This window comes from Rousettus aegyptiacus, unplaced genomic scaffold (genome assembly GCF_014176215.1).
Source record: "Rousettus aegyptiacus isolate mRouAeg1 unplaced genomic scaffold, mRouAeg1.p scaffold_m13_p_4, whole genome shotgun sequence".
Lineage (NCBI taxonomy): Eukaryota > Metazoa > Chordata > Mammalia > Chiroptera > Pteropodidae > Rousettus > Rousettus aegyptiacus.
Genome location: NW_023416307.1, coordinates 23886786 through 23905436, shown reverse-complemented (window position 1 = coordinate 23905436; position 18651 = coordinate 23886786). Strand labels below are relative to the sequence as shown.

The 18651-nt window shown below is 37.5% G+C and overlaps 2 protein-coding genes across 8 annotated transcripts in view; one reads left to right on the top strand and one right to left on the bottom strand.

Annotated features, from left to right (window-relative positions):
- The window catches only part of SMC4 (structural maintenance of chromosomes 4), a 33302-nt gene extending 25330 nt beyond the window's left edge, over positions 1–7972 (bottom strand). Inside the window, exons 1-5 of one of the 4 annotated variants that reach the window (XM_036219823.1) lie at positions 7796–7972; positions 6545–6963; positions 5548–5726; positions 4907–5098; positions 3250–3426 (exon numbers count right to left, since the gene is read on the bottom strand). In XM_036219823.1, the coding sequence (XP_036075716.1) occupies positions 3250–3426; positions 4907–5098; positions 5548–5726; positions 6545–6683 (687 nt within the window). In that variant the 5' untranslated portion in view covers positions 6684–6963; positions 7796–7972. Of the gene's footprint in view, positions 1–3249; positions 3427–4906; positions 5099–5547; positions 5727–6544 lie in introns of all 4 variants that reach the window. The other 3 variants (XM_036219822.1, XM_016149069.2, XM_036219824.1) reach the window with 3 other exon arrangements.
- A 300-nt stretch (positions 7973–8272) lies between these two features.
- The window catches only part of IFT80 (intraflagellar transport 80), a 92183-nt gene continuing 81804 nt past the window's right edge, over positions 8273–18651 (top strand). For 3 of the 4 annotated variants that reach the window (XM_036219825.1, XM_016149039.2, XM_016149058.2), the window contains exon 1: positions 8273–8428. The gene's annotated coding sequence lies outside the window, so the exon portion shown is untranslated. Of the gene's footprint in view, positions 8429–10819; positions 10922–18651 lie in introns of all 4 variants that reach the window. The other variant, XM_016149049.2, reaches the window with a different exon arrangement.

Sequence of the window (18651 nt, the reverse complement as noted above, 5' to 3'; positions counted from 1 at the left end):
ATAAGTTACAGGAATAAAACTTAAATTCTAAGAGGAATTATGATGCTCTTAATCCTTATACAAGTGGAATCAAATTTTAGCAAGCATGAACTCCAGGAACTCAAGTACTTAGCTATAATAAAACCTTTACTCGCTAATAAGGCCTAAAGGATTAAGATAAATATGGGTGTTTGAATCAAAATTAAATAGTCCAGAATTACTGGGTTTTTCATTTTTATTCTGTCTTAATCTTTTTATTTTCTCCATTTCACTGTGCTGTAAATTATCTTTTATCTTCTAATTTTAAATTTTATTATAATTTGCTCTTTGCAAGCTACTAGTGGCCAAGAAACCAAATTATCAAGGTTAGCGGTTAATATTGATAAAGCTAAAAATTTCTTTGATATATCACATACTTATTCTTACAGGCTAAAAGACTAGAACCCAAGGCTTAGAAGTATACTGGAAAAAAAATGGAAGAGATAGATAGGTAACACCTCAGACCTAAGTTAATCTACGCTCCAAATTAGTAAACAGCAAGAAAAAAATCTTGGTTCTTGTTTTAAATTTAAATTTTATAATATTAAGATAAAGCATATGAAGTTAAAAACTTTGAAGAAAAAAAAAATAAATAACACCCCTAAGACAGCAATCATTAATGTGACTTTGAACTATAATAAAAGCATTAAAGGCTATTATTCTTCTAACTGGGAATGGAACAAATGCATCCAAACCAACTAAACCTAATTTATAAGTCATAGTTACCACGAAATGATTTACAGAGCTAATAAAACCCTATTTGTTTATACCAATGTTATTGTAATGGGACTAACACTCCCAAATCAGGTAAATATAAATGAAGAAATACACAAACATAGAAGTACAACGGGTCAATTACATTGTAACACTTTTTGAAAGCGCGTATAAATGCCTGTAAGGACAAGAACAGGGTTTAACCACCTTTGAATCACTTATAGCATCTTAGCATAGTACCTTATTAGGTACTCATCTGAGTGGTCAATGATGAAATTGCTTACTGTAAGAACCTACTAAAACAATATAAACACTGTAAATATTCACCCTTATGGACTTTAGTTAATTACCACATAGCTCTGGCCTATCTATATATTTTATTCAAAGTAATTACTTATGTCTTGGATGGTGATATTATGTCTCCAAGTTCCCAGCCTTCCAAATCGCAGCCAGTTTTTAAGAAAAACATTATTCAGAGGGAGAGAAGGTAATAAAAGCTGCTTTCTTACTTACCTTCAAATACTTTAAGACTCTAGTGCAGGAGTCTAAGATTTAGATAAGAAACTACATAAAAATCTCTAGAAACCACTGCCACTTTCCTTCAAACTTTTAAATGGGGTATCATTAATTCTACTTAGTCCAATCTCTCTTTCTTCTTCCTAACACTTAAGTTTCTAAGGTTCTTGTCTGTAAATTTAATCAAGTGGAATTGAATCTGTTAACTTGGAAAGTTTACCTTGGTATTAAAAATGTTTAAAACAATCTGTTTAGATGACTTTGAGATTGAGATTGACAAAAGATTGAGATTATTATGAGGACAAAAGGTTAAGCATCCTAGATACTTCAGAGACACATATTTAATGTAAAGTTGACAATTTAAAAATTATTTGCTTTTTTGAGAAGTTGTTACTTTATTTAGCTTCCTTTGTTATTTACTGAATTGGAAAGAGAGCCTGCACCAAGGGAAAAATTACCCTTAGGAGGTTTAAAATGCGGCCTCCACTTTATTTTGAAGTCTTTATACATGTGTAAAATTTTGATTATTCTAGGATAATAAATAGCAAATAGTAAACAAAAAAAAGAAACAAATATAGGTTCTTGTAAAAACAACATTATCAAATTTAGTATTGTAAAGGGACATAACTTTTTATCCATAATTAACCAAACCAAATTCTAGAACATAAAATCCAGGAAACAGTTAAATTTTATTTAAAAAAACTCACGAAGCTTTAATTCCACATTTGTATAAATTCAAATCTTATTTAAAATTATAACTATGACTGATTTCCAAATATTCTTTTAAAAATAAGTTTGGGTTATAGAAGTATTACGAATGTAACAAAAGACATGTCATTTCATGATATTGATTTACCTTGTACATATACTATGTGTCAAAGTAGTATTTTCTTTTAAAAAAATAGTTGAAGAACAAAGACAAAAATGGAAAAAAGGTGCTAACATTTTATGTTTGTTACTGCAAACACTCAGTCATCTTAACAAAACTTTTAGTATCAAATCAAAATTACCAACTTAGTGTAAAACTAGTAGGACAAGACACTAAAGAATATTAGCTATTTCTACATCACAATAGTTTTGCTTTTATTATTATATGTAGTGAATCTGGACAGGACACAGGAAAAGATAGCCTCAAATCAAAAAAGAATTTTAATAGGTCTGACAAAGTCATGTTTTATAATAAAAGCTTTTTTGAAAGATAGCACAGAGAAAAGATAAAGGATTTTTCTTACCAAGCAATGCTAGTAGAATATATCCTTACTCAAATAAAGAATACAGGGATTCTAATAAACATCAACTTAACACCAGGGACTTAATTTTATACCCCTTTAAAAAGACTTTGAATTGTAATACTTAAAAATGAAATATTCGAGTTACTTTCTTATCTTCCAATAGTTGTTCAAGTAGGCCATTCTAACCAAAACAAAAACCAACTTGAGTAAGCTTCTAGTTAACCATTCTAAGTGTTAAAAAAAGATTAAGTTAACCTAGGTGCTCAAGTAAATCTGGCAAATAACAAATGCAAGTCTTTTCATTTTTTCTTTTTGCTAGATAATATTAGATGAGAATAACGAAAGTAAAGGAAAAGGACTAGTAGGAGATACTAAACCTCATTTCAAAAGCTATCTTAAAGAGAAATACAAACAGAAATGACAGTTGCTATATCCCTGTCACACTAAAGCAGCACAATAATATTGGTGTTTAATATTTATTTCACTACGCCAATATTTACGTGCTGCTAGAGCGGAACAAGTATGTCAGTCCATCCAAACGTTAAAAGAGCATCTGATGATGAAAATATAGTTATGAACGAATTTCCTTAAATTTCTAGAGCAGCAAATAATGATTCGCATCGACTGTAGTATGTAAACCATGATGTGCTGCTACAGTACTTTAAGGCCTCAAAAATACAGGATCCATCCAAAAAGGGGACACCTCCTGAACTGTATTGAAAAAAGGTAACAAGTATAAGAGAACCTCTGAAGTCTTTAATAAACTTACCTGTAAGATTAAAAATCGATTATGGTCCAAGTCAATTCCATGGCTTCGAAGAAGATTTCCAACATCCTTAAATGTTGTCTTCTTCCCACTTATGTGATAGACAGAAGTATTATCTCTGTAAGCCGTTCTGGATACATAGAAGTTACTGTTAGGAATGACTTCATAATCATCCCCTTCCTTTTTTGAGGAAAACAAAACCAGAAAACAATTGTTGGTATTAAGTTACATATAGGTCTGGTCCAAATTTTATTCACTTCATATTGAAACTAATTCTATGGATTAAAAAGTCCAATTGAACAGCACATAAACTGGCAATAGTTCTCAGAAATAACCATCTTAGCAAAGGATATTTTTCAAAGTTGTTTGAGCCCTTCCTCACAGATCACAAAAACCAAAAAGCCAAATCAAACACAAAACATAAGCCCCCAATCTCCAAACAAGCCTAAAAACAAATGTTTTTGTTTTTGAATCCCACCATATCCAAAACAAACCCACCCAAATTATTAAATCATTAAATTACTAGACCATTTTAAAAAGCTGCAAGAGATGATTCAACAAAAAAAGAAGGCACCAACAAAGTGATATGGCTTTGTTTTTTTTTTTTTTTTTGAGGGGGGGGCGAGGGTAAAGAATATGCCATTAATTAGAGGTAAAAGAATTGTAAAGAATTGACAACTATATCCCCCATATTTAAAAAACATTTAAAAATATAAGTACAAATCTACTTTATTAAAACTCACTTCCTCTTAAAAGCTGTGTCATTTTGAAATTATGGCTTTTAAAATTTATATGTCAAAATTAATAGGCAATGGAATCAAATCTGATTTACTGGCTATCTATCTTCCAATACGAATTGCACAGTAAGAAAAACACTTAAGAAACAAAATTGAAATAGAAGCCAATGTGTAGATTTAAAGTCCTTTATATTAAAAAAAATTTTTTTAAACAAGATTTAGAAGCCAAGTCACATCTGTTTCATTATGTAATTACTTTGCTATATGTTTAGGTTCCAGTCAGTCATTTTTGAGCCATGAATTTCCGAAGTTAATTATTACTCAGAAGAAAAAAAAACCTATACCAACAAAACCGGATAAATAATCTAAATAGACATTTTACCTATAATTGTCTCCATTTTTAGAAAACAAACACTTTGGGCTGACCCCTCACATTTTAAAAGGTTAGTTCAAACTAAGGCAAAGCTCTTTCATATCAGATATTCAGGACCACTAACATTAAACTTAATGTGAACTGAAATAATGGAGATAGTAAAATTAGTCAACTGTGACGTTTTCAAGTTTAGGTAATTTATCCAAAGGCAATAAAAATATAACTTCAAAAATGAACCAAAAATTTATTGTAAAAGAATGCCTTCTTGGCATGCAGGATACTAAAATGTTTACTGTTTTATTTCAAAAAGGTAAGCACTTCTACAAGCTATTTATTTCCCTGGCTGAAAATTTTAATATTTTAATTTAACAGGCACCACTACTACTCTTCAAAAAGAAAATATGGTCATGGAGATAATGAAACCTGTATTTGTTCTGCTTTAACCATGTACCAATTTTTAAAAGCCCAAAACAATAAAATGTGCAATCTACTGAAATTCTTTGTGTTCCTTACTTGAAGTTGCAAATAACTAAATATCAAAGTCCCTTACCTTATCAATTATCTTTTGAAAATGAACTTCTACAGTACAACTCTGAATATCCTTGTGTTCATCAGAATTGTGTATTAGTACCGAGAGTTTTTTAGATCGTATTTTTTGTGCTCGATAGCCAAATACAAAAAGCATAGAATCAATAACATTGGATTTGCCACTGCCATTTGGCCCAATGATACAGGAAAAGCGCTGCATAAAAAGAACAGAAAAAAAATTAAAGTGAAGTTTAAAAGGTCAAGCAGATTTTAATTTAAACAGCTTGATTTTTCTATATGCTGTAAATCTACAAGTATTTAAATTTTTATTGCTACAAAAGAACACAACTTCTCTTACTCCTCCATCACAAGCTTCAACACTTTAAATAAGACCATATTCTAATCTTAACTAAGACATTTTACAAAATTCATTTTAACACTGAAAGAGACAATACTCCCTTCAAACAAAAAACTCACCAATTCTATTCAGTGAGAAAAACTTTACAATAGCTAAGAGGTACCAAAGATAACCAGATAAGACAAAAACTAATTTGTTGTTAAAAGCATGAGGAAACATACCGTATGTATCAATCAGGACAAAATTAAAACATCTAGTAATAAAGACTCATTATATTTCAGTAGTTATGTTAAATGGTCAAATACCTTATGAAAAGGTCCCAGAATTTTTTCCCCAGCATAGGATTTGAAGTTCTGGTTTACAATATGAGTTATCATAAGTCGAGGAGCTCCAGCTTCATTGGTCATTGCTGGGGGTGGGGGAGGAGGGATGCTATTCAAAATCTCTTCTAAACTTCTATTATCTATTTCCTCACTTGGAGTCTCTAAGCCAGTCAAAGGAAGGAAAGAAAAGGCAATGGGGAAAGAAAACTGCATTAGTGCAATTAGTTCTAAGGACTAGTGCCTGCTAATCTGTGGAGTTTTTTTCATCTTGGTTTTATAAAAAAAAAGAAATTCTTGAAAGAAATGTCACCAGTCACAAAATTCTATAGAAACATACCTCTCGGGATTCACTACATCATAAACCAAATCTGGGAAAACCACAACTTGATTTTCTGCTCCCCGCCTAAACAGGTGGTTAAATCCTAAAGTGTAGATCCAACTCTCTCCGTATTTTTGAGCACCTGGAACCTTACATTTGGACACTCCTGAGCTCCAGCGACACTGTCACAGGGATTTCATAATGTTATCCAATTACTGTGCTCACAAATGCTATGGTGGTTACATTACCATCTTCTCTTTAATCGCAATTTAAGACCACGGAAGTGAGGTTCGGGGTCAAGCAACTTTTTCATCATATTAATATAGTCATGCTGATTCTGTCTGAAAAAAGTCCACTGGCTACAGGCTGACCGCGCCGATTTCGGCGGACATACAAGGCCACAAACGAATTCACAACTGAAGCAATTTACTTTCTCCCGTCCCCTCCAGCACCATTACAACAAAACTGCACGAAGTCTAATTTCTGAAAATCGCCGAACCGCTTTCTTGAGCTTATCTACCGGAACGACACGCGACTTGCAGACAAGCCAACAACGCAGCCCCTCTCGCTCGCGCCAAATACTAGCCAGTCCCAGGTTGGACGCGGACCCACCCGGGCCCCCCAGCGCGCTTTCCTGCAGAGTGTCGGTGGGCTACTCACCTGCCGTAGCTGGGGCCGGGCTCCTGGAGCGGCCGGGCGGCGGCTCGGACTCCGCGTCGCTGCCGGTGCTGTCCGGGGACTGCGGCGGCCCTTCCTCTCTGCGCCGGGCAGTGGAGGGCTGGGTGCCTTTACGGGGCATGGTCGCTGAGGCCGGGTGAGAGCCGGGAGTTAAGTCAGCCCGCGGGCCGGAGGGCCGCGCAGGAACGTTTCCCACGGGCTCCCGCGGCGGGATCGGCTCAGCCTACACCCTGCCCCACTCGGGGGAAAAACCCCGTCTACTTGTTTCCAAAAAAGCCTGCTTTTGAAACCTCGCTCAATGCCAGCAGGTCCTCGGGAAAGGCACAAAAAACCCAAGTGTACAGGAGGCCCGGGATTCGTTTTCTTTAAGAGTCCTAAGCAAGTAGGAAACCTAGACGTGCCTGGGAACCAAGCAACGAGAGTCAACTTGCTTAGGTTTCTATATTTTAATGCCTGGCCCCCGTTGCCCGCAGTATCAGTGCATATTAATATTCGTATATAATTTCTAAACAAATTGCCACACACCAAATTTATTGACATGCCCACGTTCTGGGGGCTAAGGATGCCAGTGCACAGACTTAAGAGTTCATATTAGCTTTAGGTTTGAGAAGCTATCAGCTCTTCCTAGACCATCAGCCTAAGGGGGTGACTCGCCGCCCTTTCCTTGCCATTTAGCTCTGGGTGTCGTTGACGGCTTGGGGGCTTCGAGGTCTCTCTATAGTCTGGATGGGACCAGCGGCCGGAGGCTCGGGTCGACCACTGGCGATTTCCAAATCGGACGCCGGCGGCGCCTGCTCCGGTTCAATTATCTTGGGGTGATCGGGGTTTGCCTCTCCGGGGCCCGGAGCGGAATCCAGTTAGATAATGAAATATAAAAGGTCACCAGTATGGGCCAAGACCCGGTGATTAGTCCCTTGCGAGACGGCTTGAGGAGACGCCCTTTCCCCGACAGACACAAGGATTTGAGATCCGCGAGGCTTAGAGCTTCCCCCCACCCCCAACTCCGAGCGACACTTAAGTAGCTCAGAGAAGTGGCGCCCGGGAGAAGCGCGCGGGAGCCCCGACTGCCGGGGAGCGGCCGAGGGGGGAGGGGTGACAGCAAGAGAAATCTCCCGGCGACAGCCTCAGCCCAGACTTCGGCTACTCCAGCTCAAGGCCTCTACTTTCCGAGCGCCCGCGGGCGGGGTAGGAAGTGAGAGTGTGACAACTTGGTCAGGAAAAGATGTACTTTACCTGCGGGACAGTCCACTCAGACCAAGGCTGGAAACAGTTGTACAGCCCCCCCGATCCTACCGGTGTTTCGGCTCCGGGTCCTTCACTCGAAAATGGCGCCTAAAATACAAACTCGAACGGAAATTCGTTACAAATGCGCGCAATGCTTTCTGGGAGCCACTAATTTTTTAAAAAAAGTGCGGCGATTATTACCGCCATCTTATGCTCACATACACGCATGCGCGAGTTCAGGGGCGTGGGTGGGGAATCCAGGAGGTAAGGGTCGTTTCTACAAAGTGAAAAAGAAGAGCGAAACAGTGTTTCCCCTGGGGCTTACAGCAGCAGCACTCTTATAAAAATATTTTTAAAAGACAACCTGTCGAATTTTGATAAAGGAAAAACCGTAAGAGTGGGATTCCGCCCACAGCTGGAGGAGGGGCTCAGTCGTCCAATAACGCCCCTGAAAGAGAGGGCGGGCTCTCTCGGGGGGCGGGATCTCAGGCCCTCTCGGTTGACGCGCGGCGGGGAAGTATCGCGGGAAGGGAGAGAGCGTAGTTCTTAGAAGTCACTATGGTGACGGCGAGGTCGAGAGCCTTCTTGGTAACTGGTCCCAGTTCTGAGAGTGCAATTGCTACCGCTTTCTTGGAACGTAAGGTAAATCTCTTCACCTCTCGACGTGGTTTGGAAGTTGTGGCCATTACTGGATCCTACCTTTCCTGCTTTGAGGGTGTGTGCGGCGTGGAGCATCAGTTATTATTTTTCGTCTCCCTAGGGGCAGTGGGTCTCTGGACGTAGCTTTTGGGATGCGAAGGAAGAAACCCTGAGTTTGGAAGGAGTTGAGGGACAACAAGAAGAGAAAATCTGGATTGGTGAATGATCGTGTAGTGCACATGTAAATAGCAAAATAATGATTTCGAGTTATTGGTGTTAGGTCGTGAATGTCACTAGTGAAAGGGCGTTTTGGGCTTTTGAAATCATTTGATGGAAGACTCCATCATGAAAGCAACGATTTGCCGATGCCACTGGATATTTTTATGAGAAAATTATCAATCAGCAAATATTTCTAAAGTAGTTTTCGTATACACTGCACTGTGCAAGACATAATAAGGATTATTAAGAAAGTATTCTTGTTCCCAGAGAATTTAGTTATGATAGTAGGTTTTTAACCTGGAGTCTGTGGATCTGGTGGTTGGTGATTGTGCTTCAGAGGCGTTCATAACCACCTTCTGAAATTGTATACAAAATTCTGTGTGTTTGTGAATTTTATTGGGGAGTTAGTTTTCCCAGACCTGTGATCAGATCCTCAAACGTGGTCCTGTTCCCCCGCAATGTCAACCATTGGTTGATTAGTCTACCTCCAGTGAGTATTTATAAAGCAAATCTTATGTATTTGACATTGAGAACAGGGAGCCTCTCCCCCCGCCCCCACCCCGCTTTAAATTTTGCATACTTAGGGCTGGCATACTAAAGCACCAAGAAATATGCTTTATGAATTTGTATTGTCAGTCTAAGATTTATGACTGTTGCCTTGAGGAACATAAAGTCAGGTTTAGTAACTCTCAAGAAGGGGTGTGGACACTCACTACAAATTTAACAATCTGATGAGCTTGGGACACTTGTGTGGTTTGACTAAGCATTGACTTGATATTCTAATATACCTTTATATTTGAAGTTAAAAAAGAATTATTGTTTTTGTAAGACAAACTGTAGACAATAAAGCTCAAGGTAAAACTGGCTAGTAGGCATACCAAGAAGATGTAGGGATTTTCTTTGAGAGCTTCTGGACTCTTGTGGATTTTCAAAGTTTGTAAAACACTGCAAAAGCTGAGTTGGTAAGATATCAACCATGAAAAGGCAAAGACTAGACCAAATTGAGTGGTATATATGGACAGAGCACAATGTGGTAGAAAGATGTAATAGATAACAATACCAAATCCCATCATTTTTTAGCTATATGTGTGGATAATTTACTCATTTTATCAATCTCTCTGAGAGTCTTTATTTCTAAAACCAGCATATCTCATAGGATTGTTTATGCTTGTTCATCTAGCACACACGCTGTAAGCATTCGACATTGTGCTAAGGATGTATAATGGGATGTCAAGTTAGAAGGTTAGCTTATGAAGTGTCTTGAAAACCAGGTCAAGGATTTTAGATATGATATGGAGGAAACATGTATTAGAAAAATTTTTCACAAAAGAATGACTTGGTAAAAAACAAAACAAAACAGCAATAGTTTTGTGGGATGTGTTAAAGGCAAAAGAGACTGAGATCAGGCATAGCTTACTTAGATTATTACAGTACAGTCTTGCATGTGGGAGGTAAGAAGTGCCTACACAGTAGAGTGGGAAAACATCCCAACAGGGGAGGAAATAAGATCTATAGCTTTTAAGGATTTTAATGTACAAAGTTAAGAGTATAAATTCTTAAAGTCATATACTATTCTTTGTGAATCTTTGAGTTAGTCTGTCTTCTAAGGTCACATTTCATAAAGTCTGAAATTAGGTTTGTGGGTAAATGTCTAACAATATTAATCAAGTCTGTAATTGTAAATATTTGAATTAATTAGATCTTAACTAATACATAACAGCGAATAAATAAACATGAATTTATGTAAGTGATGTGTAAGTACTTAGAGAATATTGTTCAAGATTAATGACTTGGATACAGACACAAGACAGATAGTAATGAATATCTCTCTTGATAATATAATCCCCCTACTACATTAACTTTGTTGAAACTCTCATCTAATCAAATGAAGAAAAAATAGGAAGTGAGGAAGCAGAACAGTTTTGAGGGGAAGGGCTATTTTGAAAGATGGGTTTATTTTTATTCATGTTTGTTGGGATTACAGAATGATATCCAGTGGGCAGTAGTGGTAGAAAATATGGCTCAGGAGAGAAAATAGGATGAAATTGTGTCATGAGAATAGTTGGAACACTAAAAATAGATGAGGTTTTTGAGGTTTGAGTAAAGAAAGGATAGCATCAGGAAATGTTCATTCTTTGAATCTAGGAAGAAGAAATAATTATAGTAATGTTTCAGGTAGGCCTCTCTAGATTACAAGTGACAGAAAACCCAATCCAAATTGTCTTGATTAAAAGAAAAGAAAAGAAAAGAAAAGGCTCCCATAGCCAAAAAAATCAGGTGAGTATAACTGGATTACATGTGCAAGTGCAGAAATCAGGATTTGATTTTTTCTTTGCTCCACTTTACATACCATTGTTTTGGCATTATTCTCAGGCTCCACATAGTATCTTCTGGCACCTTAAGGCTCTCTCCCTGCTCTGGTAAGACAGCTATTTAGACTCAAGCCTCAAATCTTCTAAAATTAAAGACTGGGGGTAAGGAGAGTCTTTCTTCCCCATCGTTTATTTAAATAAAAGTTCTGGGCCATTTGTGAAAGTCTTTGTGCAAATGAAATGGAATGTTCTAATTAGCTTAAGTCTGGGTCTCCTGCTGGCCCTGTTCAAGCCACATGGGCTAAGAGTGAGGAAGTTGGTATTCCAAGGAGAAATTCTATGTAGCCAGGAAATATATGCAGGGTGACAAAAACACCAATTTGCACTACAAATAGGTAACAGTGATCAAGTTCTTATTTTCAGCACTCTACTGGACATTTTATATACATTATCTTATTTAATTATCAAAGTCCAACTGCGAAGTAGATATTAGCCGCATTTTAAATAAGGAAGAAAAAGTACAATATGTAGATCACTAGAAGGGGGTCAAGTGCAGTAGAGACTGCGAAGAGAATAAGAATGGTGATCTTATGGGAAATAACATTAAGTGATTTTAAAAAATGGGGAAACACATAAAGAAGAAAACAAAATTGGGCCATAATCCTATCACTCATATAATCCTATATTAAATACATAAATGTACAGATAGAATACTATGAACGTGATAAAAACTTCCAACAGTGCAGAAATGTATAAAATGAGAATTAAAAGCTTTCTTTTTCATCCTAGTGCCTCTACCTTCACAGAGGTCTCCATTAAGTGCCTTGCACATCTTCCCAGAAAAATGTTGTAGTATTCAATAGCTTAAATATATATCCCTTTTCATTTATACAAAAGGGATTGAGTTATATATTTCTGTGTACCTTTTGTCATTTAACAGACATTGTTCTATGTCAATACACATATTCATCTCATTTTTTTATAATTGTACAGCACTCTAGTATATCAGTTGAGTGATTTTTTTAAATGCTAGTTGATGAATTAAAAGGATGAGTCAAAGATGATTACTTATTTTTAAATTTGTGGATCACATGATTTTATTGGCTAGAATAATAATCACCCTACATTTATTTATTAGGACACTCTACAAAAGGATTACAAAAATAATATTAACATATGGTTGGCAAGGTCCAGCTATAATGATAGCAATGATAACTAGAATTGCAAGGAAATGTAAAAATCACAGCATATACCTACACTTTGACAAATACATATGGGAATTGAAGTGGGGTGGCAGTTGGAGTCTTTTGTAATTGAACTATGTAACCATTTGCAAACCCGTTTCCTTTGCTTGTTATGTCTTTGAATTTGTCCCTGGAAATGGTGAGCCTGCCTCTCTCTTCCCTGCTGTACAAGAGACCTCAGCTCTTTCTGCAAATGGTTCTTTGATGGGACCAATCTGAATAAAAGGTCTGCTTTTCTCTCCCTCTTTTCTCTTCTGGAAAGGAGACACGGGAGTCTGATCGGAGTTACCAATTTAGAAGACTTGATAAAAATTGCATTTTTGAAAATAGGACTTTGGGTAGTCATAAGCAAACCATTATTTTCAACTATTACTATCAACATGCAAGGGTTAGCCAATGTGGAAATGACCTAAAAAGTACTTGGTATTAATGTGCTTATGCTCTAGCTCTTGCATTTTTTATCCTTCACAATCTTGTTCACTACTGAGGTTTTTCTGCTACCCCTTACCTATAGGTGCATTCTTGTTGACAAATCACATCCTCCCTCTTTCCTGGCTAAAATTTTTCTCCTTAGTGCTTCTACCTCTCAGCTTTATTTCTTAAATCTAATTCTTCTCTTTTTTTCTTTTTTTTTTTTTGTGAACCATCTTAACCATTTATAAGTGGACTGTTTAGTGGCATTAACCACATTCACATTGTGCTGCTATCACCTCCATTCATCCACAGAACTCTTCATCTTGCAGAACTGAAACTCTCTACCCAGTAGCTTCTGACTCAAAATGTGGCACAGATGTGTCACATTGGTAGAGCCTAGATTATTTGCCTGTGTCCTTGCTGGAAGAGGGGCTAGAGAGGAAAATAATTTGTTTTTTTATAATGGGAAGAAGGACTTATAAGGTAGGAAATTCCTCAAATGTAGAAAAGTTAGTCAGAGGTATTAGTGGGTGGGGAGCAAAAAAATAAATGACCATGACCACCAATTTACCTGCCCGTCAGAAATGTATGGGAGTATATATGTTTCTCTGTATACCAGCACTGGGTTCTGGCTATTTTGCATTTGGCTATTCTAATGACAGAAAAGTGGTATTTGTTTCAATTTTCATTTTTTAAATTATAATCGAGGCCGCTCATTGTTTTGTGTTTTTGATTGCCTGCTGACTATCTGTATTTATGTCTCTGTGAACTGTCAATCTATGTGTTTACAAATAGAAGTACCCTATTATCAGTGCTCTTGACCAAATGACTTAATAGGGGGACCATGCTGTCTTAGTTGTCTGTTTCTATAGTATTGCCATTCTATCCCTGTCCCCTGGTTTCTTATCCTTTTCCCCTCAAACATACAGAGATCTACCCAAGTTCAAAAGGCCTTCATAGCTACTATTCTATTTGTTCCTTTAATCTTTATATTTATATATCTTTACATATGTATGCTTATATACCTTTAACTTTTACACTTGTGAGTTATGCCTGATTACTCCATTTTTCCCCATTTGTTCATTGGACAAATATTTATTGAGCACTTACTGTATGTAAGAATGGTTCTAGTTGCTGGGGATATGGATGTGAACAAAATAGACAAAAATTCCTGCATTCATGGAGCTTACATTTTAGAAAGGGACAACGTTAAGAAAAATACATTGTGACAGAAGGCTTAAATAGGGTATACAGGGAAGAGTTTACTGAGAAGGTGACTTTTGGACAAAGATATCAAAGAGGGAAAAGTAGTAATCCATGCAGCTATCTGGGGGTAGGGATTCCCGGCAGAGGATACAGGTACAAAGGCCCTGAGGCAGAAACATGCTTAGTATGTCAGAAGAGACACAGAGGCTAGTGTGGCCGAAGCAGTATGAATGGAAAAAGAGAGAAAACAGGAGATGAGGCCAGAGAAATAATTGGTGTATTAGGGCTGTCCAGAGAAAGAAGAGTTGATGTGTAGTCTTCAGTTCAAAGGCTGGAAACTCAGGCAAAATTCTGTGTTTCAGTCTGGAAGCAGAATTTTTTCTTCATTGGGAAACCTTGGTCTTTACTCTTAAAGGCCTTAAACTAGTCCACCCACATACAGGGTAATCTGCTTTAAAGTCAACTGATTTTTCAATGTGAATCACCTCTAAAAGTACATTTATAGCAACATTTAGACTAGTATTTGCCTCAATAACTGGGCACCATCATGTAACCAAGTTGACACATAAAATTAACCATCATAATAGGAGTCCAGATAATATAAGCTTTGAACACCATTGTAGGAACTTTGTTATAACTTTGGGATAGGAAGCCATTGGAGAGTTTTGAGTGGAGAAGAGCCATGATCTATTTTGAAATAGTCACTTTGGCTACTGTGGTGAGCATGGATTGTAGAGAGTTTAGGATGCCAATTAGGAGGCTATTGTAATTCAAGTTAACAGATGAGGGCACCTTGAAGTCATAGCAAGTTAATGGATGATCGCACCTTGGACTGGGATCATAGCAGTCAGGGTGGTGAAAATCAGCTTTTTGAAAGTAGAGTGTTAACAGGTTTTGTTTTTTATGAATTGGTTTGAGATGTGAGAGAAGAGTCAGCAATGATGCTTCCAAAGCTTCTGGCCTGTGCAACTGGAAGAATGGAACTACCATTTACTGAGATAGATAAGGCTATGAGAGCAACATAGTTGGTGGAAAGATCATGGGTTTGATTTGAATCTTAAGTTTGGGATGTCTGTTAGACATTCAGATAGAGTCATCAAATAGTTAGATGTAAAAGTGTGGGGTGTTCAGCAGAGAGGTCTGAACTGAGATATGAAATTGGGAGTTGTTACTATGTAGTCAGTACATTTAAATCTATATTAAGTCATGAAACTGGGTGAGATCACCATGACAGTGAGTGTAGATAGAGAAGACATACAAGGACAGCTCATAGTTTAAGTTGGGGGAAATTAGGAGAAAAAGTTGCGTAAAATTATTCCCTCTACAATTCTGTGACTCCTTTCCCTTTCTGAATTGCCTATTGAAGTAAATCTTAACACTTACCAGGATTGGAAAAGAATCACACAGAGCTCCACATGCTCCTAGCAAGACTGCCCCTTCCTCCCTTATAAAACTCTTATGCCAACACTACAAACTACCTAAGAGGGCAGTTCCAGGAAGAAGTCCACAATATAAATTGATTATCCACCTTCCCTTATGATGGAATAGGTTATTTCATCATACTATATACCCTTGTTTACCTGAGTCTTCACATTCAGCACTCTTAATTCCCTGCGTTAGTTCATTAGTAGGTTTAGCTGTTGATGACAGTAATTTAAACATGATAAAACTTTATTCTCTCTCACTTAAAAGTCTGAATAGGTAATACAGGACTGATATGACTCTCCATAAGGCCAAGGGACTTGGTTCCTTCTGTCTTGTTACCATGTTATACATGGTCTGGATGGCATGGCATGGAGAATGTTGCTCTTATTTTTAAGCGTTTCTTTCCCAATTATGCTATGATTTATACAACTTTTATAAGAGGTAGTAAAATGGCTTCCTTAAAAAAAATAAATGACGTAACTCCTTTACTTTTCATATTGTCACTGTGAGTGCATTACTTTTGGGCAGTGTTATTTACCCCCAACAGAATGTAAATCCCAGATTGGGTTACTAGGTTGATGGTGTTGTAATATCCCCTTGTGGGTTTCAGAATTGTTAATGCCCACGCCTAGTTTCAAGGGCAGCTAGGAAACATAGTCTTTATTCTAGGTGGCCTGGTATGCAGCAAAAGTTAGATTCTTCTACCATATAAGTAGGGATGAATGAGTATTGGAGGATAGTCAGCTGTTGGACCATTTTCCATCATCTGTCCCAAACTTCTTTCTAATTCCTATCACTCTGCCTTTTAGAATTCAGTGTGTCATTAGCCAAATCTGTGTCCTCAGCCTTTACTCTGAATGATTTCTTTACTTTCATAGGCTAACATAAATCTGGTGGTGTTCTAAGGAAACCGCTTTCCCCATGGCCCTCTCAAGTGGAAGCTGTTTTGCCTTCCAGATTCCAATGTGTCAAAGGGCCTTGTTTCTCATGAGCGTATTTACACAATTGTTTTTTTTCCTCTTCCTCTCTAAAATCCCCTACTCTCTTTGAAACAAGGCCTACAAGATTAAACCATTCTCTGTCCTGGCTTTTTGCAGTCTTCTGCAGATCTCTTTGCCACGCCTCCTCACTCAATGAATATTTTAGCACCTGGCTATCTGTCTCTATCTCCACCACTAATTCCTCTCATTCTCAGTGATTTACTATCAACAAATCCATTCCATTCCTGGCTTCTTAGTTCCTTGACCTCAGCCACCCACTTTTCAATCTTAACCTACTTCATCATTACCAATACCTATACTCTTCTAAAATCTGTGTTAAGCATCTGATCGTCTGTGTAGCTCCAATTGTTTCTTGTTTTCTTCCTGTAGAACCTTAATGCATACAATTCTACTGACTTCAATAGGACTTCTAGGCCACTGAAGCTGTCACCTTTACATGTATTTGGGTAGACTCATCTTATACATGGCTTTGATCTGTGTGCTGACAACTCTCAGACTGATGATATTGAAATCTCCAGCTCCTACCTCTCCCTTGACTCCAGACTTATATATCCAGTTTCTCCTTGAATTCTCCACTCGGATGTCTAATAGGCACCTTACATTTAACAATCCCAAAACAGAATTTTTGATATCATCTCTTCCAACCTGTTCCTTCCTCAGTCTTCCTTATCTCAGTAAATGACAACTATTCTACTTGTTGAAACTTCAGGGTTATTATTTTTTGTCCATAGGGTTCATCAACAAACCCTATGGAATCTTATTTCAAAATATATTCAGAATATGCCGCTTCATATTATTTGTACCACTACTGCCTTCTTCATCCAAACCACTTTCATTTCTTTTCTGGATTATTGAAACCCTGACTGGCCTGCCTGCTTCCAGTCTTGTTCATCCCTGCTCTGTTTTTTTTAATTTTTTCATGCCATTCCTACTGACACTTTAAAAATGTAAGTCAGATCATATCACCCTGTTTTTCATAACCCTCCCTCATTCAGAAGAGAAACTGAAGCTTTTATTGTGGTTTTTCAAACCCTTACATGATCTGTATCCCTCTTCTTCTCCCTCAATTTCCTGCCACTCCCTTCACTCACTCTGTATTATCCATACTGGCCTTCATGATCTGACTTAGCCTTAAATGTATTACTGGCTGCTGTATTTAGAAGAGTTTGAAGGGGTAAGCGTAGGAGCAGGAAGATCAGTTCTGGGAGTACTGTAATAATCAAGGCACGGGATGATCATGGTGTTGAACTATGATGGAGGTGCTGAGAAGTGGCCAGATTTGGAGTGTATTTTGTAGTTGGAGTCAAGGTTTACTGAGCACATTTTTTCCTCTTAAGACCCATGAATGTTGGTGCACACTAGACCAAAGACAACCTATAAATGATTTTTGGTAGCAAAGGCATAGTTGCTCTCATGTACTCCCTCTCAAGTTTGAAATAGTTATCTATACTCTAAAACGTTCTTTCTTTTTATTATCTCTTTCCCCCTCCCCCCAATACCACTAGTCAGATCCTTGGTGACCAGTGCCTTTGGGCAGATAAAAAGACTTCAGTGCAGCTCCTAAGCAGCTTTTTACTTCCCCGAATTGGCTATGGTTTTTTTGTTTTTTGTTTTTGTTTTGTTGTTGTTGTTGTTGTTTTTTAAATTAAAAAAAAACGCCTGCAGCATCTGGTATTCCAAGGTGGTCTCCCATACAAGTACTAACCAGGCCCGACCCTGCTTAGCTTCAGGGATCAGACAAAATTGGGCACGTTCAGGGCGGCATGACCATAGAGCCAAATTGGCTATGTTCTAATACTACTTTTCTATTATTCCTTTATAAAGTCTCACTTTGGAATGCCCATATCCTTCATGCAGATGATCTCAGCTAAGTAGAGGATGTAATGGGAAGATCTTTCTGAGCAAAGGAGAACCTTCCCAGTGTTAGAATGCCACCCCCCTCTTTCTGTGATTCCTTGGCACCATTTTTCCGAATGGCTACAGATTCCTTTCTCATAAAGAATGTACTGCTTTTACTGTTTATGTGGGATTATGATTTCTTTTGGTGAGAAATTATTCCTAATTATTATGAATTTCAACAGTTTGAGGTATTTTGATCTAAGATATGCCTTTGTCAAAGATCTTTTAAGTTTCTGATTGTAATTACATATTTTTTATATATTTTCTTGTCATTTGTGTTGTCATTTCCTGAAACAATTTATCTGCCTTTATTCTTTTAAAATCCTTATAAGCTTGATGAATTTGAATTACTGTGAAAAAGTAGAGTTTTGTAAATGTGTTTACTCTTTTTCCCCCCTGCTCTTATTTTAAGAAGTCTGATGGAAGGGAGGAGGGAGTTTTGAAAAAAATGTTGAAACTCGTGAAGACTAAAGAGTGAGCCTGTGAAGTGTGCCAGGGAGAGACTG